Source organism: Poecilia reticulata, chromosome 22 (genome assembly GCF_904066995.2).
Source record: "Poecilia reticulata chromosome 22, P_reticulata-male-v2, whole genome shotgun sequence".
Classification (NCBI taxonomy): Eukaryota; Metazoa; Chordata; class Actinopteri; order Cyprinodontiformes; family Poeciliidae; genus Poecilia; species Poecilia reticulata.
In genome coordinates, this window is record NC_088851.1 from 8,461,327 (window position 1) to 8,489,220 (window position 27,894).

A 27,894-nucleotide genomic window follows, 5' to 3' on the forward strand; every position below is an offset into this window, starting at 1 on the left:
TTTTTAAATCCTACATCTCTTCCCAGACAAGTTTCAGATGAATGCTTTTGTTACTGCTTAGATGGAGTGCTGCCCCCGATGTATATGTTGTTTACTTATTTGTTTCTATGCACAAAATGCAACATGAACTATAAAATACAGCAAGCATCATCACTGTAAAATAGGCAATGCAACTTTTCCTAATGTCTTTTTTTTCTTACCACTGACCAAATATGTCAAGCTGCAAAGGGTAGAACCTTCAGCTTCCTCATGAGTAAACAATTTCATGGCTGGTTGGAATCAGGTTGTGTCTCATTTAATTGAACATGGGGAAAGAAAGCGACACTTTTTCACTGCAGTGGTCTTCCCTTCCCGCCCTGCAGTCACATCCCTCTCCTCAAACTACTCCGTCCAGGTCGAGCCGTTCGGTTCCCGCTCGAGTCGCCCGCTGCCGTGATGAATGGGCCCAAGCTCCATTCAATTACGTCCAGAATGCGAAGACGCAGGAACAATGGAAACTGGCCTTAGTGGTGCAGCGCAGACCCTCAGCATTTTTCGCAACAATTTAGTCTAATTAGCATCAACTCCTGCTCCATCCATCATACTCCTCAAGAAACATAAACAAACTGTCAGCTCTAGCGTAACAAACAGATCGCCCAGCTACTTAGCGCAAATTATTCTTACATGAAACGCAGCTTCTCAGGCAACCCCTCCCCCCCTCAGGCCATCTGTGGGGGTGGGGGTGTGGGGGGGGGGGACGGAGAGCTATTAAAATTGAAGACATATGTTTTAGTCAAGTTCAACTCTCCAGAGTGCAACAGTGGACATGGTGACAGTTCCCTCTGATGGCTTGGCCCTGATGACTGAGGGTTAGGGGGGTGAAGGCATAGTGATATTAAGTTGTGCATCATACATATTCATATCCTTTCAACTTTTTAATATTTTGTCATGTAACAACTACAACTTTGAAAACGGTAGTTGATTTTGTGTGATAAGATTTTAAGTGTGGCTTTTATTTGGTTTGACCATTTGTGAGTCAATTGAACTACTTTTGTTCCATTTACAGCTGGAATGTTTTCCTTTGTTTTTGGAGCAGAGGGCACTCTACCCGATTCAAATCTCTAGAGACTAAAGTTATTTTTTGTAAAATAGCTTAAACTCAGCTTGGAGAGAGAGTGACTGAACTACCAATTTCATGTCTTGCTACTGGACTTTGATTGGGTTCTTCTAGCACACATGCTTCAAACTAACCCATTTTATCACAGGGTTAGGGTTTAGAGTTGTTGTTCTACAAAAAGCTGAACTTGTAACAGCGATCTCACAGTCTTTTAAAAAGTCCTCCAGCATGATGCTGCCACAACCGTGTTTCATCAGAGGGATGTTTTGTTCAGGGTGATGTGCATGTCGGTGTTCTGTCACTCAAAGCTAAAGAGCTTAATTTTGGTCTCAACCAGAATATCTTCTTTTAAACATTGTGTTCTGTCCTCACATGTCCTCGACACTATTTTATGGAAACTACAGGGGGCATGCATTTCTTTAAACAATGCCTTCCTTACCGTCACTCCTTCATAAAGTTCAGGTGAGTGGAATTCACAGCTAATAGATGTCCTGAAACAGATTGTCCCACCTAGACTGTGGATCTTTGATGTCCCCTCAGAGTGACAGTGGGTCTCTTGTTTGTTTCCTTGATTAAAACTCTTCTTGCCTAGTTTGGTCATCTTTTGGTAGATCTGACTAAATTGAACAGTGTTGAGATTTTAAAAGCTTTGAACATTGTTTAAAATCAAACCTCGTTTAAAACTTCTTCACAATCCTATTCCTAACCGGCCTGCTGTGTTCCTTGGTCTTCATAATACCGTTTATTAATGTTTGTTCTCCTTTTATCTGCGACAAACCTCTAAGGTTGTCACAGAGTAGCTCTTTTAATACAAACATTGAAATACACACAGGTAGACTCTAGGTAGGTTTTATTTGGGGCCATCAGAGTAAAAGGAGCTGAATACAAATGCTCATTTCACAAAATCCAGTGCAAAACTTTGACGTGTGATTGCAATGCAACAATTTGTGAAAAATTACAACATTTGCAGCGTTTTCAAAAACTGTAGGTATGTATTTGTGGAAGTATAAAAACTTAATGCACTCAAGGGGGATTAAAAACATTGATACATAAAGGTTCATGTTTTGGGAATTTTGAACAGTTTTGTATGTCCAGCAGAAAACAACAGGTTGGTATTGAACCTTTATAATCCATGTTCAATATTATGCAGGTCAAGAATTTTCCTGACCTTAATCTCGCGAGTCTGGATGAAGGACTTAATCTCATTTGGAACTACAAAGCTTCACCCCACCCCATATTCACAGACAACACAAATGAGAACTTTATACAAATTACACTCCAAACCAAACCAAACACATTTTGATCCTATTTAAGGCTCAGCATTTGATTGGGTTTTAAAATTCTGCCTGACCCACCCAGGAAGTGCAATAACATTCCTTCCGTTTAGAAATCCCATTCATGGCTCATTAAAAGATACTGTAACACATTCTTCTCACGTCTATCTGGGTGCTTGTATATATAAAATAGGAGGCAATGTGATAAATAAATATGAACAAATCTCCAATTCAGATTTCTTGTAGAACTGTAGCAGAGTCGTACAACAGAAAATAAAATGACCATCATTGCCGCTTTGTGAATATTTTCTTTTTTTCCAAGTTTTTTTAAGGAGTGACCATGTGCTGCACTGGATGTCAGCCATGTCTCCTCTAAAAAGTCCCCACCCACTCTGCACAGACCGTGCTTAATTTACAGATTTTGCATTTTGATGTTGTGCAAAGTGTGAAATACTTGACTAATTATGTAGGAAGTTTGGCAGGCGCAGCTTGTTATTTTTAGAAAGCTGATGGCAAGCCTCACTCATCCCAGGAAAAAAAAATAAAAATACTGTACAAAACCACGCTACCGATCCTTCCGCTCTACTTCGAAACCGGAGGAAGCAAAACGAAATGTGAACACCAGAATTTCTTTATTTTTTTTATTTTTTTTATTTATTCCTTCCACGTTAAGCCTACCAAAACTAAGTCGGAGGCATTTGGTTTAATACCAAAACCATCGTAAGGTGAAAGGCTTCTGGCCGAAGTGTGAGTGGAGGGTTGTTCTAATCAAGCTAATTTGCCGAAACCTTTCAAAATGATATGATCCAGCATAGAAATTCTTGTCAGTAAGCCAAGACCAATTCTCACTCAGTCGTGAATACAAACACTTCTACTATTCTCTCTTGGCAGCCCTGATGGAGATTTAGAGTGTGTAAAAATACAAGATGAGGAGGCCGGATTCACCGGAGTGACAAATAAGATAACGATCATTCAGTCAGTTCACTTTGCCCCAACTCCATTTATTTACATTGAAAAACAAAACAACTATTTCATCCCCGCCTGCAGCTTTCCAGCCTGTTTCTGTCCTGCTGGGTATCACTCACAAGTTGTTGAGCTTCTGAAGGGCTCCTTAGTCCATACCGTCAGTGCTGTGACTTGGCTTATTGAGCGATTCTTAAACAGAAACCGTGTCTGAATCAGATGAGGGCTACAAGGCTACCATCCATCTTTTATGTCTATGCAACTTTTAATGAATTTTAATTTAGCTTTTTGCTGCAGATCAAAAAATTACTTGACCTTGTAAAAAGTAGTATGTTATCCCCATACCTTAGGAAAGTGAATAAATGTTTGAGACAAATTTTAAAAATTAAGTCTGAAAAATTTGTTTAAAATAATACCAATACCTTCATTTTGTTTGTGTGTATACGGTGTATCTGGAAAGTACCCACAGAGGTTCACTATTTTCACAGCTTTTATTCCAAATTGTTCTGAATTACTCACTTTCCTCAAAAAACCAACAACTATCCTGTCATGGTAATGTGGAAAAAAGTTTGAGATTTATGTAAACGCATTAAAACCAAAAAACCAACAAAATACACACATATTATTAAGATACATATTATTATAACCACATAAAGAAAAAGTATTAAGCAAAGGCTTCAGCATTAAAGAATTAAAAGTATATCTATACATTCACTCTGATTAACGTTTCAAAATCAAAAATGTAAAAGAATTGAAAATGTACTTGCATGTAATATTGAGATTCAGTCCATTTTTTTTGTTTTTACTACATGGGATCAAAGTTGTAATTAACAGGAAGTTATCCACAGTTTAGCATTAATGTTCATTATGATCAGAAGTAGTTTGATATACATTTTCTGTTGCTAATTTTGGAGCTCGGTTCTTGTTCTGTCATATTCTGGACACAGCAGCTTGATCAATTCAGAAATGTAAAGAAATAACCTCACCACCACAATTTTCTTACAGTTTACATACGAGACTAATCAGAGGGCCAAGGAAGTATATTTATCTTATCACAGTTTTAAATGATTCACTTAAAGCTTTGATACTTATCTTTGGAGTGTACAAAGTAAATTTACAGTGATGATCAGCCACTGACCATCACTGATAAGTGGCTGATCAGTGATGGTCTTCTGAGGAAATGGGCCCCAAATTGAATTCCTAGGTATGTTTTGGGTTAAATGAAAGCCTTTCTTAACAGTGTGTGCCAACATGCAATCTGAATTATTTACACAACATTTCCACCAACTGACTCTCATTCAACTTTGAATCTCCCCTGACAGACTCCCATCATTTCTCCTCTGGGATGCTAGTGAGCAGCGCCCCTGAAGTGCAGCTAAATAACCAATCATGGATGGTTGCTAGGCGAAAAAACTATTTGGTCAATCTGCCAAATATTGGCAGTGGTGGAGAAAGTACTCAAAAAATTTACTTAAGTACAAAAACACAGACAAAAATGTACTCAAGTAAAAGTACCACATTAACATTTTACTTAAGTAAAAAAGTACTGGCTTTTAAAAATACTTAAGTATTAAAAGTACTTGCTGAATGCATTACCTAATCGCTAATATCATTAAGTGTACCGATCGTATTTAATTTTAATACATCAGTAATGTGCCATTTTAATTAACAATGCCACAGATAAAGCATGTTTTTATTGTGTTTACCCTGTAACATAATTTAGACTGAGATATGTGATTCTACGCAACATAATTTCAGGGATGGAAACGTCTTGTCTCCTGTTCTAACATAACATGAACTTCACTTTTTTGCCACACATTTATTTTGAAAGAAATCCAACTGGCAGAGGAAGACATGGAACCAAGGAGCCACGTAGCAGAGTTGTAGTCTAGACCACCGAACCCAAGACCAAATCAAGACCAGCACCTCGCGCTACATGACAATAAAATTAAGTGCACCTATCAAAATTGCTTCTCAAATTGATCTGAAAGATCCACTTTCCCATAAAAACAACTAGATATTAAATACTTATAGCTGAAATAAATTTAACCAGTATCAATTCAAAACTCTTCTTCATTCCGTTTTGCTTTTATCTCTGCGCCACAATCTGCAGAGGTCTCCTGCCATCCCCCCAAAAAATAACGCCCTGGGCGGTTGCCCATATTGCCCATGTCAGAAATAACAACTGTCTGCACCATTAAACATAGCAATTAACAATGCTCAACTATGAACATTGTCCAAGGCCCAATAAGCAAGAAGTAACCAAGCAGAAGGAGCACCGTGACTGTTCTCACTCTCCCTCCTGCTGCAATGTCTGCCACCATGACAGGTGACGAAAACAAAGAGCAATGAGCATGGTCTGTATTCTTACGTTCTTGTTTTATTTATTTGCCAATTAAATGAATATAATTATATTTTAATGAAATAAAATAGCTACTGCAGTGTACGCAGAGCATTACAAGAACAAAGAACGGCTCTCAGTGAGGCTTCAGTCCTATAGGACTTAGTCAAGATCCGTCCAGAAGAATCGGATCGTTCCTGAATTTGGTCACAGCGTTGTCCCATATATGCAACACCTCAGTCAACACCTCCACACAATAATTCAGGGCATGAGTGAACTTTTTTTTTTATCGCAGATGCAACATGTGTCTCAGTACAGCTAGCTTTGCTAGCATCACGTCCACGGAGCTTACCTTTCTTTAAGCTTTCCTTCCAAGTGACGCTAAAAGTTGGATGAAGTTCCCACCGTCTGTGAAAGCGAAGCGCTGCTGATTTTACATGTCATATCTCATGATTTATGCAGCGCTATAATATTACTAACGATTAGACAGACATCTTCTCCCGCTCAGAGGAAACCACTGCGCATGTCTCAGAGCCGCGTGTGAGTAAAGGGGGAGGCGATGGGTGACAACAGACACATAAGTCACGTTATTGCTTGGATTTTACGGCGCCACCTTAAGTCCCTCAACTTCACATTTTAACGAAAAAAAAACACAATGTGACTTGGATGTAACGAGTAACGCGACAGTTTTGTAGAAATGTAGTGAAGTAGAAAGTAAAGATACTTACTGTAAAATGTAGTGGAGTAAAAAGTATCCATTATTAAATCTACTTAAGTAAAGTACAGATACACGAAAATTGCACAGTAACGAAGTACTTGTATTTAGTTACCCTCCACCACTGAATATTGGCCATCTTACCGTCTTTGGGGTGTTGGAAATGTCGACCCTGCTACTGAAAAGGTGAGAAAGCTTTTGGATTGTTTTAGAGATAAAACTGAAGGTAGAGATGGTTACAGTTGGAGGGGAAACTTAAACCAAACAATGCAGATGATTTGAGAGATTCAGGCATGCTGCACTTTGTGTTGCTAGTCTTATTAGTCTTAGCAACCATATCGCTCTGCATTTTCATCGTTTACTTCTTCTGTTCATCAGTTGCCATCTTAATTTGTTCTTTGCTGAAAATCAGTTGCGAACGTGACTGTGATTGATTTGACGCTTGTGTTGCTTGGAGTAACATAATGCTAAAAATGTTGTTGACAAATGATTGAGTGTTTTTAAATTGTTAATGATACTGCTCCTGTTGCCTTTTTTGAGTTTTCAAAGCAACGTTATCTTGACGTCATCATGCTTGCTGATGAGCGCCCTGATGTGGCATTTGTGGTATGAGGAGGAGCTGACGTCCTGTTCGCTGACTCAGATCTATGAACATTCATTTCTGTAAGGTTATGCCCGATTCTCAGATAAATGCAGGGAGACCGTTTGGTGTTGCGGCTTCTACAGAACCTGGTTAGGTCCTTTGGATTTCTGGGTTAATTTTATGTTTGTAGTCATGATTATTTTATCCCATACCAGTGTTTTAAGTTCTTTTAGGTAGTAGGGCCTCTGTTGTCTGTGGTCAGCCGATTCTCTAAAGTTCAGTTTTGACAGAATTTAATTTGTTCAGTGTTAAACTTCTGGGCTCACGCTACAGGAAGCCAAGCTAATTGTTCTAATCTATAAGCATATTGTTTTTACTTTGAATGGATTAAATGAAAATCTTGTTTGACTGCAGAACTGTGCAACACCAACATCTCTCTCGCTCTCAGACACAATGTAGAGTGGTTTCCGTTGGTAATAAAAATAAATCAATGATCAATCACTGAAAGGCTCCTGTGCACCATTACAATAAATGAAGGAAGGATTTAATGATCAAAAGCCATATGAGTAAATCACAACTTTTTCCTTTCCAATACTCAAGTCAGACAAGGTTATATTTTTGAATGGATTTTTATGAAAAAAGGATATCTTCTTATATTATACACCTCTAAAGTGAATGAAAAGATTGTGGAGGTTTTGTCTGTCCTGTCAGAGTAAAAGAGAAATGAGATGTGTAATAATTCTTTGTTGCCGAGTTTTATTCGTAGATACCTCAGAATTTTACCTGTTGTAATCTGCTGTAGAAAATGCCAGCATTTATCATTTCAGAGAGATTTTCTGTTTATCATTTTGCAAAATGAAATATTCTTTCTTGATAAATGTGGCAAAAAAAGTATTTATGAACAACTATTATTTGCCTATTTACATTCTCAAAATCATCTAAATATTAAAACATATACGGTATGGCATCAGTGGTTGAATCCCAATCGCAACAAAAGTTATAATTACTTTTGAATAACTTATCAAAAAGGGAAAACATGGTAGAAATGCACCAAAAGAAAAGTCACGCAACACTGCACTATGTTTGCCTCCAAAGCTCACTTTTCCGCAAGGATTAGCAGGGATTCTTTGTTGTTACTGTTCCAAAGGTTGGAAGTAATGGCCCAACAACACTGTAGTGGTTGTGCATGTTTAGAGAGCCACACAAACACTGTCAGACCGCCCAACAGAGGCTGCATGAAAATAACACCCAGCAACACGCTTCCTCTCTGATCCTCGGCGCTGGCTAATGCGATGAAGCTGTCTGCAGGATTGCATGCACATGGGCGCGCTCGGCCAAGTACAGTGAATCGCTCCCTCTGCTGACTGCAGCGGGAGAGCTGCTGGCGCTCAGGTGCTGTTCATCTGGCAGAGGTTTCAGGGGGCCTGCCTCTGGAGAAAGAAAACAAACCCTGATCTGCTTCCCTGCGAACGGCTCCCAGCGAGCCAGCCAGCAGCCTCCGGGAGGCTTTCCAGCCACTCCGGCCCCTCGGACCAGGATGTTTGGGTTAGAAAATGACTTGCTACTCCCTCAGCCCCTTTCTCTAATTGCCCCAAGGGTAATTACCTTGTCTCCTTCCCACTTAAGACAAACCAAAGGCTATAGAGTTTTTGTATAATGTAGAAATTGAATTTAGGAAAAAAATTAGTAATATTTGTATAGTCATTATTACAGTTAGAATAACAAATGTACTAAAGTGGGTGCTGTAAATACCAATGAGCTACTAAAATAAAGCATACTGACAACCGGTGGTCTAATAGGGGCTTTGCTTACATTCTTATGTTTACACAGCAGCTTAAAAATGACGACGATATAATAATCCAGCAGCAAATATTCTACTAACCGAACGTTTCCCCGAGTAAGCACGACGCAATCGAAATTTGCAAAACCACGTTAGCGTGTGTGCGATCACGTCTGAGGTGCGCCTGGATAGGAGAAAAAGACCAAATAGCCTCAAATTAAAGCAAACTTTGAATATGACAGGGGGCTATAATCGCAGACGTATGAGCGTGTCATTTCGTCTTCCTCAAACTGGGGACTGATAGATTGGTGCGGAGCGCAGTTTCTCCCTCGGGTACGATACATCAGGCTGCAACGGTCCAAGTACCATTATGAAACACACCCAAGAGTACCGCAATTCAGGAAAGAGCAGAACACCAATGGAGCCCTTGAAAGATTTCTTCTTGTGCGGTACAGAAAGGAGATGGGGAGAAATTTTTGAACGACTTTCTTCTAACTCTTACACAGCTAGTATAAACCTGGAAAAGAATCAAAGAGGGGAAAAAATAAAAAAAAACTAAATGCTGGAAGACAGAAAGCTTTAAGCAAATAGGAATAAGTTACTAAATGACATCAAAGTTTACCAAGCTGTCAGAAAGCCATAAAGATTTCCGACACACCTTTCCCACTTCACGGGTAAAAGTCCCTTTAACGAGATAACCAGAAAAACTACTCAAGAAACCAGAGGAATTTAGCGTGTTGCTGAGCACTACTAGTCAGCTGGCTGAAAGAGGGTTGCTCAATTTTAGTTCGCTTTCAAGAAAAAAAAAAGACAAAAACAAGATATATAAAATAGTTTTGATGTAGAAATGAACGCGAAATACCAATAACGTTAACTGTGGTAGTTTATCCAGCACAGCAGTGCTGATCAGCTGCCTGAAAGAAAATCACTCACTTTTCTCCGTTTAGAAATATTTATGGTCATCAAAAATACACACAACCGTGCTGTGGATAGTAAAAAATGCAACTCATGACTTTTATAACGGAATCGCTGTTTTAAACTACAATTAACAAGCTTAGAGCATCATGTCTACAAAGCAACTTTCTTTGCCTTTTAATCGTTTAAGCACCATGACTCTATAGTATTTTCACTCCATGTCAGCATATCATTAGGGCATCATAGCAGCCCGTGCCTAAGTCAGAATAAAAGACAGAAAACAAAAGCAGAGAAAGCGATACGCTCCAATACATCACTTAAGTTACATTGGGATTTTCAAAAGAATTTCTCTCTCTTCTATCGTTGACATTACTTTCTCATTTTAAGGATTTTCACATCAGTGTCTCACTGCAGAAACAGCTGTCAGCCTGTTTGTTTCCGACATGAGCCTGCAGGTGGTTCTCATCAAGAATGCATCTGCCAGACTGTCTGATTAGTTGCTCACCATTCTCACTACACATTTGGTTACTGGCATCGAGGAATAAAAAGGGTTTAAAAAGACACAAAAGCAAAAGAAAACTTTAGTCAGTCATTTTGTAAGGTTGAAAGATATTTTGTTGGAGGTGTCAGTGGCGGTGCCAAAGTGACTGGAGTTTTTGCTGGCTGTGTGGAGCAGCGCTGCCCATCCCCACACCCCCACATCTTGCTGCATACTGCCAGTCAGCTGGAATAAAGCAAGAAGGCTACTACACTTTTCATTTGCTCACGAGAAAGCAACATTTGACTTTTTGGACATAATCTAATCTGAAAAAGAAGGGAAATAATGTTTTGATTAAACTAATAGAGCACCAACAATCATTCCTAAAAGGATAAATCAAATGTTTAAACAATCGTAAAATGATTTCAAAGGAATAAAATAAATAAATCCTTGTGTTACTGTGTAAAGAGCAGAAATGTGCTACTAAGAATGTAGTAGGCATTATATATATATATTATAATAATTATTTTTTTTTTTTAAAGATGGCAGGTAGCCAACGGACACCCAACATTAACTTGTTAAACAGTAATATACTCGATATGCATGTTTAATTTTTTAAAAATACAACGGCAAACAGAATATTCTGCCAGATTTAGCCTGACTAACGCCAAACATCAGCATATTCCCATTACATTAAATAAATGATTTGTTTTAGAAAGAGAAATCTATAAGCCGTTTGCCCTGTATTTTTATTTACATCTATGCACAAAAATCTAAATACTACATTTATTTTAAAGTCAAGCTTAGTCACTGTTAAAATATTAACGTTTAATCGTCTCTTTAGTTTTAGAGAACAAAGTAAGAAAACATGAGCACAAGACTTTTAGAAAAATGTGTCAAATAAACAAAGTGATTGGTGTTTTAAATGTATTATTTCAATATACAGCGGTGGCCATGAACTTTAGTACTTTTTATTTCACTCCAGGTCATCATTCAGTTAGAACCTGAATCTGCTCCGTGTTAAACATACGCTGTCAAACCGCTGATGAGGTTTTACTGTCCCACCTCTCGGACCGCCGCTCTTCTTTTATTCTCGACTCGTCGTAAACGGCGTCGCCTCTCTGAGCCGTCAAACACATCTCAGTGGGAGCTCTCGTCTTTAAAACTCACGCGCACCGCAAAAAAATATTTTGTGTCACTCCTGAGTCATGATTTGGACCGCAGCGGAGAGCAAGCGGTTTTCAAGTCTCCATGTGTCGAATGAAGGCCTGGAGAAGTTTCAGCTTAAATGAAGACGTCTGCTGGAAATATTAACATTTCCAAGGATACCTGTGACAAACTGAACCCAGATGTGATGCGATCATCTCCTATTCTGAGGATAGAACATCTTGGCTAACTCAACTCACTCGCAAGTACATGGAAAAGAATCAGTGAACTTATCCATCTTGATATTGGCTTAAAGACCATGATCTTTCCCAGGCTTTTACGCTAAAAGTACTATGCGGATAAATACAGATTTCTCCCTTCGCAAACTATAAAGGCGAAGTAAAAAAAGGAAAATTGGCATTATGGCTCTCTTCTGCCCTCTATACCTCTGCCTTTAAAAATTGTTAAATAGTTGGATAAAAGGCTTATTAACCAGCTGTGCAGCTAATTAAATAGCCAGTTTTTTCCATTCCTCCTAATTTGCACAGATGTTAAACTTTGCCCTTTAATCCAAAATGAAAACCAGACAAATTTCAAACACACATCAGTGTCCTCAGGGTCGCAGCAGATGAACATTAAGACGCTAACACACTGCTCTTTTCAGCAAGCTGGCAGCGTCCTCAAAATCTCCATTACTCGCTCCTATTTCAAACAAATTGAGGAGAACTGGTGGATTCCTCCCACAGCCCTTCAGAAACTCGTTCCAGACTGACGTTTTCACGTGTCTGCTTTGATTTCGCTGCACGACTGATTTCAAAATGATAATGGTAAACAAATTCCACACACAACCTTTCATTCAGCTTTGTTTCTCATTAAATCATCAAATTTACCCCCCCCCCCACTCATCCTCTGCCAGTATCTTTCCCATAATTATGTCATCGTCCAACCACAGGAGGTCAGAAATAATACAAAGTGTCTCAAAATGTGAGCTTCCCTAATTAAAGCCTTGCCCTGAGAAATCTACCAGCATGGCCACCAGGCATAGGATAGACTTGATCCCTCGAAATGGCATAAATTGGCCCCTGAGCCCAACAAATTGCATTATAATTACTGCATTGGCCCAAAGTGCTGTTCTTCTTGATAGAGTTAACCCAAAAATGGCTAACCCGGCCTCCCGACTGCAGGGCTAAAAAGGGGAGAAGGAATGACAGATTTTGGCAGACGCTTGCTGCTCAGACCTGTGCTGTAAATCTCTAGCTCATCCAGAGAATCAACACATCAAACATCCACATCCACACACACTAAAACAGGCATGTAATTCAGGGGTTTCAATCTGTCCGGGTTTGTTTTTGTTTTTTTGACAGTACTTATTATGTTTATTTATATATCAGTGCTTGCAGCAAGAGCATGAAGGACTTGTAATTATTGGATATGAACTCTGCTGTCACATTCAGATCCAAGAAAAAAAAAGAGAGAAGAAGAAACATTTGCCCCGACCCTGACCTTTTCGTTTATGAAGATTTTCTGAAACAATAGCAAATCAAAAGAGGGGGGGGAACCAGGATTAGCAAATTCATCCAGTGTTAACCTCTACTGCAAGAGAACGACCCCGTGTGTCTGACCTGCTACCAACCGTAGCTATGGGTTGCAGGGCAGGAGGTTAAATGCCCAATTCGAGAGTTTTCAACACACGTCAAAGTTCATAAGGAACAAAGTGTTGGAGAATAAACAGAGAGCATGTTGTGGCTGTTGAGAAGCGAAATCCAGATGAAACAAAAAGTGTTATTCTTGCATTTGTTATTTCTCCGATATGTTTTAATCTCTGCGTAGTAACCTAAATATTGGCGATAGAACATCAAGGTTACATACATGAAAGGAATGACAAGCGGCCCAGTCTCCACTTTGAAGGTAAAGACTGTTTAAAGATTTGTTTAAATTGAGCATAAATACCAAAGCTGACAACTCGAAAATAAACACACACATCACAACATAATCCAAACACACGAAAACACAAAAAACCTCACACATACACCACTGCTTACATGTAGATTTCCACCCACAAACCCATCCAATTATAGCCTCCTTACCAGCGAATGTATGTCACCGAAATGCCCAACACGCAGAAACAAACAGAACACAAACCTGACTCTTGCATTACATGACGGCACAACACTCTCCCCACACACACACACTCTCACTTTTTTTTTTTTGCATAAATACATATTCCAGATGGATGAAGGCATACACACAGCCAATTCCCACAACTGCATACTTTGTCTCTCTTTTTTTTCCTGCTCCTTCCCTACTTAGTGTAAGTGCTCAATTAAGCATTGCTTGTTGAGCTGATTTCCTCTCCCACTTTTATTGACGTTGCCATGTGCTGTACAGTGTTTGCGTTCGGTTTTCTGGTACCCTGGAATTTTTGAGTGATGTCGGCTTTTCGTTTACGTCCGTCCTCCTCCAAGGCCGTTTCACACTAATCGTATTATAATAACTTGTGCTCCTGGACAGCTAAATGATGTGGTGAAATAGGAGCCCATGATAAAGAGACAGCACTGCATTACAACTCTGAATTTGTTGTAACCATGACAACGTTTAGTTATTAATATTATATTATTCATTGTTGGAGTATGAAAACAGCTGTGTTATTTGCCTGAAATGTTACACATTCTTATAAAATGACTATATTACATACCATCAGCAGTAGTAGTATTTACAATGTGAACGTTTATTCTAAAGCCTTATTTAAAATAAACCATTAACAATTCTAGCTTATAATAGAATTGTAAGCTATTGTAAGTACACCTTAGCTACCAATGTAGCTAAGGTGTACTTTATCTACAAAACTAATTGATGTGATTAGTTGAAACTTGACATTCTTTAGCACATTCAAAACATAAATGCTCAATTCATTAAAGGAACTAAAAGACTGAAAACTGTTCACAGTATTGCTATTTAATAGAAAAGTGTGTATTGTGTATTAAGATCGAAGGAAAGAAGCGATGCTTGTTATTATAATAGTTATTTTATTCATTCACTTTTTCTACACATTTATTCAATTTTACATTTTATTTAATATGAGTCTCCTGTGCGTGTATTTTTCTGCATCCTACAATAACTTGTTTTATTCCAACATTTTGTTGTAGATAAACAAAACCACCCTTGGTGTAATAGTTTATTGAAACTATTGCACCATAACCATAAGTTTGAGCAAAAATACACGTTTTATTTGGGGAAATGTCCCAATTGGTTTTTGCGTTGATCTTTTTTTTTTTTTTTCGTCGATTTGTTTTTGTTTTTAAGAAGAAAAAAAAAGTCATTGCTGTAATAATGAAATATTGCATTGTAATAATGCCATCAGAGTTCATACGTCATCTAATCCGGTTGAGTGTGATTGCCCGTCACAGAAGTACATGCGTCCGCGCGCTCCTGTTTGTTGTTGGCAAATGACGTAATGCGTCATTCGATGTAGTGCTGATGTCCTGAAACCGCGTGCGGCCTCCTTCCTGGCGCGCTCCACACACAGGCCGCCCGCGCGACATCAGCTCGCGGTGAGTCAGGCGCTCCCATAAACCCATTTCCTGAACCATTCTAATTAATCATTGAGATAACGTCAAGATCTCAGAATTAACCCATGCATCAAAAAAGTCATTTCTTTTTACGTAAAGTTAATTATGCCCTCAATATAGGTTTGTAGATCTACTCTACAACCTGAAGGACACTTATCTTCAAATTATTATTAGTCATAACTTGCGCGTTTTTTTGTTTTTCTTTTTTTGTTGTGCTTTTTAGATGCACAAAAACATAAGTAGCGTTGTAGAAATTACTATTTAGCGTAGATATAAATATGACAGAGGCCACCTCAGTTAAAACTGAGGAATGTTGTACAACAAAAAGAGAAAAACTAAGATTATTTTTTGTTTAAGTCGTATTTTAATGAAGGGAAATACGAAATCAATATTTCGATATAGCTTTTTATCTGCAAGTATACTGTATAAAAAAAAGGCAAGGAAATAATATGCAAAGTATTTATTTTATTTAGAGGTAATGCGTGTGTGAGTGTGTGTAGAGATATTTCTTTAACCATTTATGCTAAGCATGACCATATTTCCCACAAATAAAACGGAGCGGTTACTTCAGACTATACAGTGTTGCAGTTGTAGATAGCCGTGCAATGAAAAGACGATAAATAAGCTAGTTAATCTGCGTGATTTTTAAATTGTTACACATGTTTTACAAATGCGCTTCGGATCATTATTAGCATTAAACACCGTTATCATTCTTCTTCGGCACTCTTTGAATCAATAAGACCTTTTTTCCCCCGTTCATCTAACTTCTTCTGACATTTTGATTAACATTTATAATTAGTGGAAAACGACAATTAATTCGTATGCTTATTTTGATATTGATTAGCGTGTTATTTTTCTTGTTCCACTCTTAAATGAGGGGTTACTTTAACTAAAGCACGATCAGCTTAATCATTTGGAGAAAGTCAGATATTGCCAAAGAACTGGTGGGCCTATGGAGAGGAAAAGTCTTTTTTCGCGCTTTTACGAGGATGACAGCGGAGCTGCGTTGATGATGAATCCTGATCTCGTTGCAGGACAGACGTGTCTACAACAAAGGACACATGTGCCCGGTTAAGTAGCCATCCTTCACCACCATCATGGCCCATTTTAACCGTCTCAGCATGCCTGAACATCTGTCTGTCAAGGATGGAACCAGAAGAAAAAAAATTGTGTTTTTTAATGGGTGGCATTCAATGAGAGCCAAAGCACACATTAAAATGTGAGCATTTGCGCAGGAGGACTGAAGACAAAAAAGATGGGAAGCGGGGGGAGCCGAGCAGCCCCATCCAGAACCAACATTACTTCAAACATGAGGTCATCTAAACATCTGTCCACAACATGTCCGCCAGGAGTTCAATCAAACCTCCCCCCCCAAACATGTACAATTGTTTCTGGAAATAAATATTAGCCCTAATTCGACTGTGATTGGTTGGTGCCACGCGGGAATTATTGAGGGGGAAAAAAACTGAAAAACGCTACCAAGCGCGAGCACGCGCGCGAACTGGCACAACGCGCGCACGCACATTTTCTTCAACTTTATTTATTTATTTTACTTTCCTCCTCTCGCTCCTCTTTTCTTCCCGTCTTTCATTTAGGGTAATGGGCTTTATTTGTTCTTCCTCGACTGATTTCAGCCCCCCCCTGTTTAAAACCAATTAAATGGAAAGGGTTGCGGTGCAGCCGGAGCGAGGCTCTGACAGTCTGGCGGGAGAGCTGCGGCAATCACATCTGTCTCATGTCGTCACAGTCCATTTGCTGGAGACGGATCGATTTACTTATGAGTTTAAAAAAAAAAGAAAGCTTCCAGCGAGGAAATAACAAAGGACTTAGAAAAAAAAACATTACAGCAAAGATCATGTAACTAGATAGATTAGATATTTATACAGTTACTGCACTCTTTGTTTCATCATTTTCTTTAAGATTTCAGCTTCCATTTTGAGTTTTTTTTTTTTATTTACAAGTTGCCTCTATTTTTTGTTCTTATTTCTGTTTAGACCCCAATGACAAGTTGCAGAGCAGTCAAGCATCAATCTCCCTGGACCTTAAAGTAACCACAGAAACTTAAAAACTTTACATACATTTCCTACAAAACACATCCAGCATGGAGCTACTACCCCCTTGTGGACATAATGCGAATGACATTAAAATGCCCACTAAGGGATAATAAAGGTAATTTTTATTCCAACTTTAGTGGTGTTCTTCACAAGTTCAAGGCAGGTTTTTAACACAAAAACAGGCCTCTCATTCATAATGACGACCCATTATTCAATATTGTAGTCTGTATAAGTCTTTTGGTTTGCTCCAAGAGAAAAAAAAAACATTTCCTGGAACAAAAAAAAAAAAAAAAAAAACGTCTTGAAGTGGGAATTCTGACTGGGAGGGCAAGGAGTCCCAGGTTTAGTATTCAATACAGTTTCAAGCATACATACAGAAATGTAGGGAAGGTTGTTGATATAACTATGTCTCTGTATATAATATGTCATAATGATGTATTGCTAATTGTAGTTAGCAACAAAACAAATAGAAAATCCCAGTGATTTTCAGATTTGTAACTAGAACACTCAAACTTCTGGGGCAAATTGAATGCAGCATTAATGTAAAGACAATATAAACCAAAACAAATATCATGTTCACAATGTCAATTGGTGCTGTATTAATATAAAGTGCTGATTGGAGTGCAAATACTGTTAGTCATAGAAATATTTTGGTATACTTGCAACAAAAGAGTCGACATATCTTGCTGCTAAAACTTCTGGTAACATCTCCAGGGCTAATGGACGTCTGTCTCTCAGGAAAGAGGACTGGAATAAGCCAGATGGTGGAGTTAAGGTTGCTAGAAGAGCTGCGAAGGTTGAAGTAGCTAAAGATGATGCCAGATGCTGAGGATCTGCTATCTGACAAAGCTCAAGGACAAACAAACTCAAAATAAAGTCTCCTTAGAGTGGCAGCCTTGTTTTTGTGTGAATTATTTGTAAGGCACAACCATGTAAAGAGCAGAGGTCAACACATATGGAAAAGTCCCCCCCATTCCACTGGACAATTAAAAATAAAAAAGACAAATAATGGGGACACTTTACATGATTTTTGGACTTTAATCACTTATTCTAAAAGTGTTAGCCCATGTTGTTCACTCAATGTTTGCTTTAAACCGTTCAATCTGGCAGATTCAGTCATATTTGTACAACGTGAGCTTAACCATTCAATTATTATTCAGTACTCCCCTCCACCATCCCCCTTAGTTGCGAGGTACTCCAGAGTCCCATTTGAGGCCTCTTTCTGCTTTCATGGGATTTTGCTAGCACCGACATCAACCAGAAAAAATAAAAAATAAAAAAATAAAAAATATATATATATATATATTTTCTCTTATTTCTTTCCAGATAAAATTGCGCATTCATGCTAGTTCTGCTTCAACCAAGTCATCATAAAACTCTTACAACTATACCATCCCGAATGGAGATCAATTTACTCAGTTAAGGTAAAAAAATATTCCCCAAAGCATTTGGGACTTCCACAATTTTGGACACAATGAAAGTTCAAACTGAACTCCTGGTTCCTTTAGCAAGTCAACAATCAGAAAGCATGTTTCATTTTTTTTTTTTTTTTTGGGGAAGATTTATTGCACAGTCGGCTGGATCAATCTTTGCTTCATCACCTGCAAGGTTTTAAAGAGTCTTCATGGACTGGCACCGTAGTGTCTTATAGATCATTTAATCACTTGCAGCCCTACAAGAGCTCTAAGGTTGTCAAACCAGCTATTTTTACAAGTTCCTAGATCCAGGAAAAAGTAGAGAGAAAAAAAAAAAAAAAGAACAGTCCATTGTTGGTTTCAGCATCAACACTCCCTTTTCAAGTAAGTTCTATCCAAACCAAGGAACTACTTTTTATTTAAATTCATTAAAAAAAACAATTTGCTTGGTTTCAGTTCAACACTGGTTGTGAAGGGTCTCAGTGTTGTATTTTAGAGCCGTTTCTAATGGTTTCATTCTTTGGATACACTTTTTTATAGATATAAAAGTCTCTATTTTTGTATGCATTTCTTTTTAATTAGCCCTCACAAAAGGTTGATGTAAATTATATTGATTTCAGATGTAATTAATCAATTAAGAAGTGAAATAAATCTAATTCTGAAACCTTTCTGGAACCACAACTATCTTAACAAAAAAAAAAAAAAAAAAGCAAAATTTGCAATTATTTATGGGCTCAAGATAATCAGAATTTAAGAAATATAATCTCTTCTCAAACAATTGTCAACTAAGATTATCATTTTTACTTCTCATCGTCTTGACACAGATATGGAGCTCAGTTGGGGAAAACTTAGACTTTAGACAAATGCAGCGTTTGCTCCTGAATTACATTTAAAAGAAGCCCAGAGAAAAAGGAGCATATAAATTATATCTCTCCATTCTTGCCAACACCAAACCGAAGGCAGAAAAAAAAAAAACGTTCTGGTGGGGAGGTGAAGGTGTGGAGAAACACTAAGCCCATTTTCCTCACATAAAACTTCTGTCCCCTATGTGCCCCCATCAGTCTTAGTGAAGACAGATGAAAGCCCCTCAGCCTTGGGATAGGAGTTCAAGTCAGTCGGTTAGCACGCCCAGGAGACCTGTGAGGTGATAACAGAGCTGGACTATAGGCTATGTAACAAGCAACATCAAATAAGCCATATAATACATCTAGCGTTTCATAAAAGCATAATTCTTTCATTGTTTACTTGAACAACATTAGAAAGGTGACTCTGGGACGGATTCTCAGCTCTTAATCTCTATACTGTCGAACACAGTGCTGTTCATAAGCTTACGGAAGTGTAGTAAATAAAGTTCAGCAACTGCATTTGACCCAAAATATACTCTAAAAGTTAACAAAACTTTCCAGTGAAATAGTCAACAAACTGAGGGAGCCCCAACAGGCAAACTGTCTTGAATATGATTTACGTCCACTTGTCAACAGTAGAGCAAATACCATGCTACTCAACTTACTGAAATGCTCTGAAACATCAATTAGCCTAAAAAATAAGGAAATAGTTTTGTGATCCCGTATAGTCAACAGAAGTTGGTTTGTTCAGCTGGAAAAACCAACATGGTACAGAAACAATCTGCACTTGTTCCTGTTGTGAGATCGCATGACATATCCGGCTTTTTTACCCCCACCCCATCATCATCGCGTGGGATCTTGCAACGGATTCTTAAGACCACAAATTAACAGAGGCAAGGTTTGCCAACAAATAACATGGCTCATTAGCAATGATGAACAGATGTAAATATCACGACCTCGTCAAGCTTTTCGAGCAGTCTTTGAAATGCAGTCGTTATTAAAATTCGTCAAGGTGTGAAGCTGTGAAGCATGAAAAACGCGTAGAAGATTAAAGAGCTTTGTCAAGCATCCACACTTGTCCTCTACACTTTTAATAATTCTTGCAAACAAAAATCCACAGCCGTGGCGGAAAAAAGGTAAACACATTAATGTAACCGACTTTGTGGAGTATTCATCTGCATGGACCAATCAAGAAAGAGCTCAAATCGTTATCTGTTTATTTGAGCTTACGGGCCCTGGTCAGAGATAAAGTATATATATATATATATATATATATATATATATTTTTTTTTTTTTTTTCCCCAAATCAGGAAATGCTCCATACATAAGCCATCCAACAATCTCCAGTGTTTAAGCTATTAGCAATGTAAAATTAAAGCTCATTTAGCCCTTGCTACTATCACAGATACTCTGAATAAAGTTTGAGAAAATGTAAAACTCTTCAACAAAAGTAAATAGTTTTTTTCTTTAAAGGAGTGTCGACTCTTCTATTGAGTGTTTTCAACAAAGGTGAAGAAAAAAGTGGAGGTAATCCGAGCTGAACATTATGAACGCAACGCATGCAGAGAGTTTTAATAGGTGGGAAGGATCATGAGCGAATTTCTCATGTTTTTTTTTTTTGACATAGTTGCACTCAGCAGTGGGCGACCAGCTCTGCTCGTTTATCTCATCTGTGCACGCCCTCAGCAGTGGCATCTTCTCTTGGTGCAGTATTTGCCAATGTTAGATAAAGGCTGGGTAAGAATACAGTAGCAACAGAAAACGTTGCAACATGGGGAAATGTGGTTGAATATGTTGAAAACAAACCCTGAAAAAGAATCAGGATCTTTCTAGGTGCTTGGCTTTCATTAACTTTTAAAGTGTGTATTTAAATGTCTCCATTGCCATATTAGTGAGCTGCTTCTGCTGCGTCAGCCAGCTCATTTCAGCACAAAATTCCTGCATGACTTTCCAAATTAAACACATTTTAAAATATTGGTCATGGACTGCCCTAAATTTCAAATGTCAGCCTTGGCCATAGACCAGTATGTAACAGTCAACCTCCAGTGCACATTTTCAGATATAAAAAAGCAAACAAAGATAGTTGCCGTCTGACTTGTAAAGGAGCAGATAAGATGTACTATAAATTATTTTGCAGAGATGCCAGCGTTTCATAATCTGAATAATGTTGCTGCACTGTAACTTTGGACTGGTTTTAAGAAAATCACTTTTGATTTTTCAATCTTATTGTTAGGACACTTACATTTTCAAGCAGTTGTAATAAAAACTACAAATGTTAGCATTTATAGTTCTTGAAATCAACTAAAAATAAGAACAGGTAGTTTCACCAAATCGGTTTACTGACATTTGTGTGACATTATCTCGTGCCATCTGGAGGCTGAGAAAAGCTGTACAAACATTTGAACTGCCGTCTCACGGGCTAATGCTTAGCTCTGGGTCATTCCCGTTTTACTTTAACTGAGCAAATGCTTCCTGTCAATGTGTAAATATGCCAAGTTCGCCAGAAGTCACTTCTGAAAGTGACAAACCGTCTGAAGTTTAAATTGGGAAAGGTTAGCAAATACACACAAACATTTTCACCTTCAAACTTCCTGGTTATGAACAATGGGCATTTTTATATGCACAACAAAACACACCAACCCAAGTTGAAATGCCAACATTATGCATGCATTGTGCATTTTAAAATAAGCAATCATTTTAAAATGCATAACGCACGAGTAGCAAGCTGAAGTTCTGCTTAATGTATAAAAATGATCAGGAAAGTATCGACATGAAGACAAATTCACTGCTTAGGCGTCCGAGAAGAGTAGCTTCAAGTATTAATGGGAATTAATACATAACGCAACTCAGTGGTGCAGAGAAACCCAACCATAGTCATGAAATCAAACTAAACCTTAACAGCAACAAGAAATGTCCAACTAAAACAGCCTGACAGGGTTTTTTTTGTATGATTTCATTTTCTGTACATTAAATTATTTTAATAGTGGCAATAATGCAAATACAAATTTTAAAAAAAAAAGTCAGAGGCCAGGATTATGTGCTTTCCAGGTAAATAGTGCCATTTTATAGCACAATTACATAACTGTGTTAACGTCAGTTGTTCAAAAATGCCACGTATATCAAATTTGAATTAGAATTTTATTTTGTAATTTATGAATACATATTTCTTTAATAATTTGATCACCTTTACCCTATATTGTCTAGTGATTTGCAAATCTATTGTCATGTTCGGTATAACTGAATTCAAATATGGATCTTGTATTCTACAGTTTTTGAACACACTTTCTCTGTTGCTTCCTCTGTACTTTCCTCTCATTCCCTTCATTTTGAACTCTACAAGTGTCTCCCCTTAGTGTCTGCACTTTGTAACTACACTTAATTTTTCAGCTCAACACTTTAAAGTGCTGTTCAAATATTTAATATAGCTGGTTATTTGAAATGGAACATGGATCCAAATCCTATCACCGTCTTTCCCAATAAAAATTAGGCTCCCGTCACATTCAAATGATCGCAAAAGACATCATTCCACCCCTTATGTCCCTATCAAAATACCTACATTTAACATTTCTACTACTTTTATGTAAATCTGGGGCATTGTGTCTACATAGGTAGTAATAAATTAATGTTCATTTTGTCATCTTTGATGCTTGCACACATTACCATTAGTTTCTTTCTAGTCTAGCTAGTAATGACCTTTAAAAAAACAACAACTTGTTTTTGCATTTTTCCGCTACGTTAGGGAGACCGTTAGAAAATTACACTTTCATAGTTTACTGAAACTTGAAGTTTACCTTAATATTCAAAGTCAAAGCTCGTACCTCTGAATTTCTTAACTCATTCAAACGGCACATAACTTTATGCATATCGTTTCTCAAAACCGCATGAAAATTTAGGTTATTAACAGCATGTTTACTGGTTCATTTTGAACCCTGTCCAGGTCAAGTATGTTCCAATGGCGTCTGCATCGCACAAAGTGCAAATAATGTTGCCTTTAGTCGAAAGGGGAACACGGCTACGCATGCGTAAAAATGCGCAAACGGCGTAAAGCGAGTGTACGTAAAATGGGTGGGAACTATCTTGGTGAGAAACACTAACTCTTTGTTAGTGTGACCTAAACATCTCTTGTCGAATCCGTGTATGCGTTTCAGCTGCGAGAGTACGACAACAAACATGCGCCAGTTCTGCAATTACTTTTTTTAAAGGAAATAACTCAAGAGGAGCTGCTCCTGCCGCTTCCTTAAAGCGCTTCAAACGTAGCGGCTAGAACTATTGCGTAATCGGAACAAAGGCGTCAAAAATTAATGGCTGTGGACAATTAACTCACCAGCGGATCCACCGGCTATAATCTGATGGGAGGCTTCGCGGAGTACGCTCCTTGGCTTGTCGGTTGTCATTTTTTTTTTTTTTGCTCGTCAGTCAGGTCTCAACTCTGGGAACGTGGAGGAAAGCTGTTAAGAACCGTGCATTTAACCTGTCCTAAATAAAGCAGTTGAGCTGTAGCTGTGCTTCAGTGTTACAAACCTGCCGTCTCCAGTTGATACGAGGTTAATCAATGTGTGTCTCGCTGCTCAAAGTTTATGCGCCTCAGCACGCGCTAGCCTGCAACGGTGAGATCTCTCCGCGTGCCACCGGCTAACTCCGCTAAGCTAACGTGGAAACAGTTCCTGCCACTCACCTATATGCCTTAAACATGCTCTCTTATGTCCTTTTTAAAGTGCTGTTTTGTATACATATTCATATCACAAAGTCAATTTTACAGTCTGTACAATAAAAGTTTAAAACACACAATGAACTCAATTTATTTTAATGACCTTAAATTACGGTTAGAAGTGTTAATTGTATTATCTTGAAATGCCTTTGTTGTTAGCTTGTAATTTGAAACCCCGGTACACGTGAGCCTAAATAGACCTAATTATACTCAAGAGGAGCATTGAGTATAATTACTGAATGTTTGCAATCAGCTGCCGATTTACTTCTTCGTATGGTAGCCCTGGTGTGAGACCCTTAATAACAAAAAATTGTTATGTTAACAGGTTGCCTATTTTGCTTGTAGTGTGAAATTATCAACAAATATCTAGATTCAAAAAGTTATTTAAGATAAGTTGGCATGTTCAGGAGTTAAAAGTTTGATTAAAGTATCAGGGGTGGAAAATTGCAGGTTAGCTAATCTTACCTCTACCAGTGTAGTTTTTGTTTGCTTTTGTACAACGTAGAGCACAAACAGTAAGGGACCTAAATTGTTTATTTTAGTTTTTTTATTTTGGTTAATATAAGACAATATGAGAAGTGGATATCTATAAAATTGTATAATAAAGAAGTATATGAAAGATAAAGCTGGTTTACAGTTTGCCCCCCCCTCTCCCAAGAAACCCAAGGTTCCTCTGTTAGAACCACAGGATTTTTGTTTTTGTTTTTCCCCTAATAGGTTTTCTATACCAACCAGCTTTCTCATTACTTTTACAGCACAAATAATGACGGAGCAAGTAAAATGCAATAAGGGTTTACTGTAAAAAAAATATGAAAAAGCCCATCTGTTACTCTGCATCTTTGCTATTAAAAAAAAATAAAATTAATGATTTAAACGCTTGTAAAGCAAGTGGTCTAGGCTGCATTTCAGGCCCAAAGAATAGAGGAATTTCTTTGTTGGTGAGAGATGAATGCTCGCAATAATTCAGCAGTGAGCCTTATAATGAGTTTTCCCCTTTATAAGCGAGCAACTCAGGAACAACAAGAGTTTCAGACAAGCTATAAAAATCTGGCATTTACAGCTGAAATTTGGCAAGAAAATGCCATTACTACGTTGACCTTCTTGGACAAGTAAAAGCCGAACAGCTTCCCGACGCATAACTAGCACACAGGGTGATTATTTGGTTAATGGATTGAAAGAATGAGAAAAATTTGTTTATAAAACCTTTTTTTTTTCTCTCTTCCTCAAAAATTATTGCTGCATAAAGTTTCCTGAATTTTTGTGTTAACTGCTAAGGCAAGGAAAACGGCTTGTTTTTTTGTTGTTGTTTTTTTGCATGGAAAACAGACATTTTTACTAAATTCATTTGTGATAAAACACAAGCTTATGGGTTTTTAATATCTGAAAAATTATTCAGGAATAATTGAAGTAAGAACATATTGCAACAGCTTTTTAAATATATCGCTGAACAATATTTTCATATTTAAAGTATCAGCGTGACAAGTAGGATAAATGTTTCGTCTCAGCTGCATGCAAAGCCAGAGATTTCTCACGTGGACGAATGTTTTAGATCAATCAGCATTTAGAGGACAATTTTTATAGGTCATGTGATTGTTTTTTTTTTTATTTAAAGTTGTGGCATTTCAAATAGTCAATGCTGCCTTAGAGCCACAGCGTCACAGATCATCTGCTTTGCTTAACAACAGGTGTGAGTGGCCAAATGAAAACAGAAAACTACATTTTGGTATCGACCAGCACGTACATTAAATATTTGTTCAATATTTAAAGGTTGTACCATTTAGTTTATTACCTCACATGTGCACAGGCAACATAAACAACCATAAAAAAAAATTAAAATAAAAATCAATCAAAGAAAACATACGTTGTAATTAAATTACCCAAGCAAACCTAGGTTTTCTAATGAAAACATTGCAATTATGGAAAACCTTTCACAAGGCCCAAATTGTTACAGAGCAAATAAATTAGTAATAAAAAAATAAAAAAACACAAGTGAAACAGTGGTTTATCCAAAGCAGTTCAAGTCTTTCAAATGTTTGATAGCTCTTTGTACAAACTGTCAGTAAAACAGTGAGTGGTCTTAGCGTTGGTCACTGCGGCACAGGAAAACGTCACAACGTCTCATGTTTTGCTCCGTATGCATCATAGATGGCTCACTACTCTGCTCCACGTTTCACTATGTTCCCTTGTGAACCTTTCGTTATCAGCCCATCTAATTCTGCAAGGCCTACATCTGGCTATATCGAGAAGCTTATATAACCTCAAAGAACAACAAAAGAAATCAATTTAACCCTAGTCTCTTAAGAGTTAAAAAAAAATCTATAAATCTATTAAAAAGGCAGTTTTCACTTACTTTGTTTGACTTGGCAGTCATATTGGTTACCGTTATCTACCGACTACCTTTATCTACAATGACCTTCCTATACTCTGACTACAAATATGCGACAATTATAATGCATTTGAGACAGATAATTACAGTACCTTGTAAAAGTATTTGCGTCCCCTTTCACTTTTCCAGATTCTGTCATCCTGCAGCCGTAACCTTCCCATGTAATTTGCTGGGATTTTAGGTGATATACAAAGTGGTGCATAATAATGTAAGGCAATTAATGCGTGGCTTTAAAAAATATTTTCAAAAATAAACATCTAAAAAGTGTGATTTGCACTAATTGGTAATCTGACACCCCACAATAAAATCCAGAGCCTTCAGAGGTCACGTTACAGCTTTTATTGTGGAATCCAGTCTTGGATTAAGTCATTGTTTTGTCTCGTGTCTCGAGTGAAGCCTCAAGTCCAGAATCTAGTCCAACTCCTAAACCTTTCATTTCAAGTCTTCTGACATTGGACCAAATATGTAATTTTATCACAGGGTAGAAATAATTGTTAAAATATTTTTAAATCTTTCGGTTTGCCAGAACTATCAGCGAGAGGAAGTAAACTTTTTACACTAAACAAAACTAATTAAATTAAACGGTAAATTGAGAAAACAAGTTAACCAAAATAAAAATCCTTCTGCTCGATAACCAATAGGAGAAAAAAATTTTGCGTTTTTGAAATATTACACGAGTTACATCAAATGATTTAAATACCAAACTGAGGTATTTTAGTTAAATTTGTTGTGATCTAGTTGCTTGTATTAGACATTATTCTGGCAGCCATACACCAGCGTGGTTCAGGCCAACAGCTTAGAGGACAATACATTACTTTGTGTAGCTCATAAAATCCCAATAAAATATTTCGTAGTTAATAATTGTCACATGAGAAAATGTGGAAAATTTCAAGGGGCAGTAATACTATATTAATAACTAATATACCACCACATGCCTCTTGGCCTACATGTTCAAGCAGTATCCTAAATAAAACGAAAAGCTGTCCGTCGCATCCATGGCGAATGGCTGCTGACGCAGACAGAAAACTGAGCCGTTTGTGACCGACAGTACCTCCAATTTTCTAAATAAATAAAACAAGTCAAAACAGAAGAATTGTGTATCTTCAGTCTCGATTTAAAAAAAAAAAAGAAGAAAGAAACAGCAAAAACTCTGTTCTGTAAGGATAAAAACTCAGGATGTGGTGCATGCCCGCCGTCTTCCACCAGCAACTGCGGGTCATGAAGCCTCTCTGCTGCTGCTGCTTACAGCAGGGTCGGGCCCTTGGTGGTGTAGTTCATGGCCGGGAAGTGCCGGCTGTCCACGTCGCAGTGGCCGAGCGGCTGGTGGGAAGCCGACGGCACGGCGGGGTTCCAGTGGTTGATGTAGCTGGCCATGAGCAGCGTCAGCTCCAGTATCTGAGACGGGGAGAAAACGGCGAGACAGATCACAGCGGACCTAATTGCTTTAACATCACGACATGAACGCATTTCATTCGAGTCCGGGGAAGGTGGCATGTCACGTTTGGTCCGAGACCATAAAAACTTGAGAAACCCAAATGATCTTCCATCAAGAATGAAGTTACCCCCATTAGCCTCGCCTGGAGGGGTAACATGACCCCCGTCTTCAAGCTCCACAGACTTTCATGC

At 38.0% G+C, this 27,894-nt stretch overlaps 2 protein-coding genes across 3 annotated transcripts in view; both read right to left on the reverse strand.

Annotated features, from left to right (window-relative positions):
• The window catches only part of slc25a21 (solute carrier family 25 member 21), a 117,966-nt gene extending 92,463 nt beyond the window's left edge, over positions 1-25,503 (reverse strand). Inside the window, exons 1-2 of one of the 2 annotated variants that reach the window (XM_008399144.3) lie at positions 23,696-25,503; positions 23,499-23,603 (exon numbers count right to left, since the gene is read on the reverse strand). In XM_008399144.3, the coding sequence (XP_008397366.1) occupies positions 23,499-23,568 (70 nt within the window). In that variant the 5' untranslated portion in view covers positions 23,569-23,603; positions 23,696-25,503. Of the gene's footprint in view, positions 1-23,498; positions 23,622-23,695 lie in introns of those variants that run through there. The other variant, XM_008399143.3, reaches the window with a different exon arrangement.
• A 139-nt stretch (positions 25,504-25,642) lies between these two features.
• Positions 25,643-27,894, reverse strand: part of plekhh1 (pleckstrin homology domain containing, family H (with MyTH4 domain) member 1) — a 34,127-nt gene continuing 31,875 nt past the window's right edge. The window contains exon 30 of the mRNA XM_008399145.3: positions 25,643-27,663. Within this exon, the coding sequence (XP_008397367.1) occupies positions 27,511-27,663 (153 nt within the window). The 3' untranslated portion in view covers positions 25,643-27,510. The remainder of the gene's footprint in view (positions 27,664-27,894) is intronic.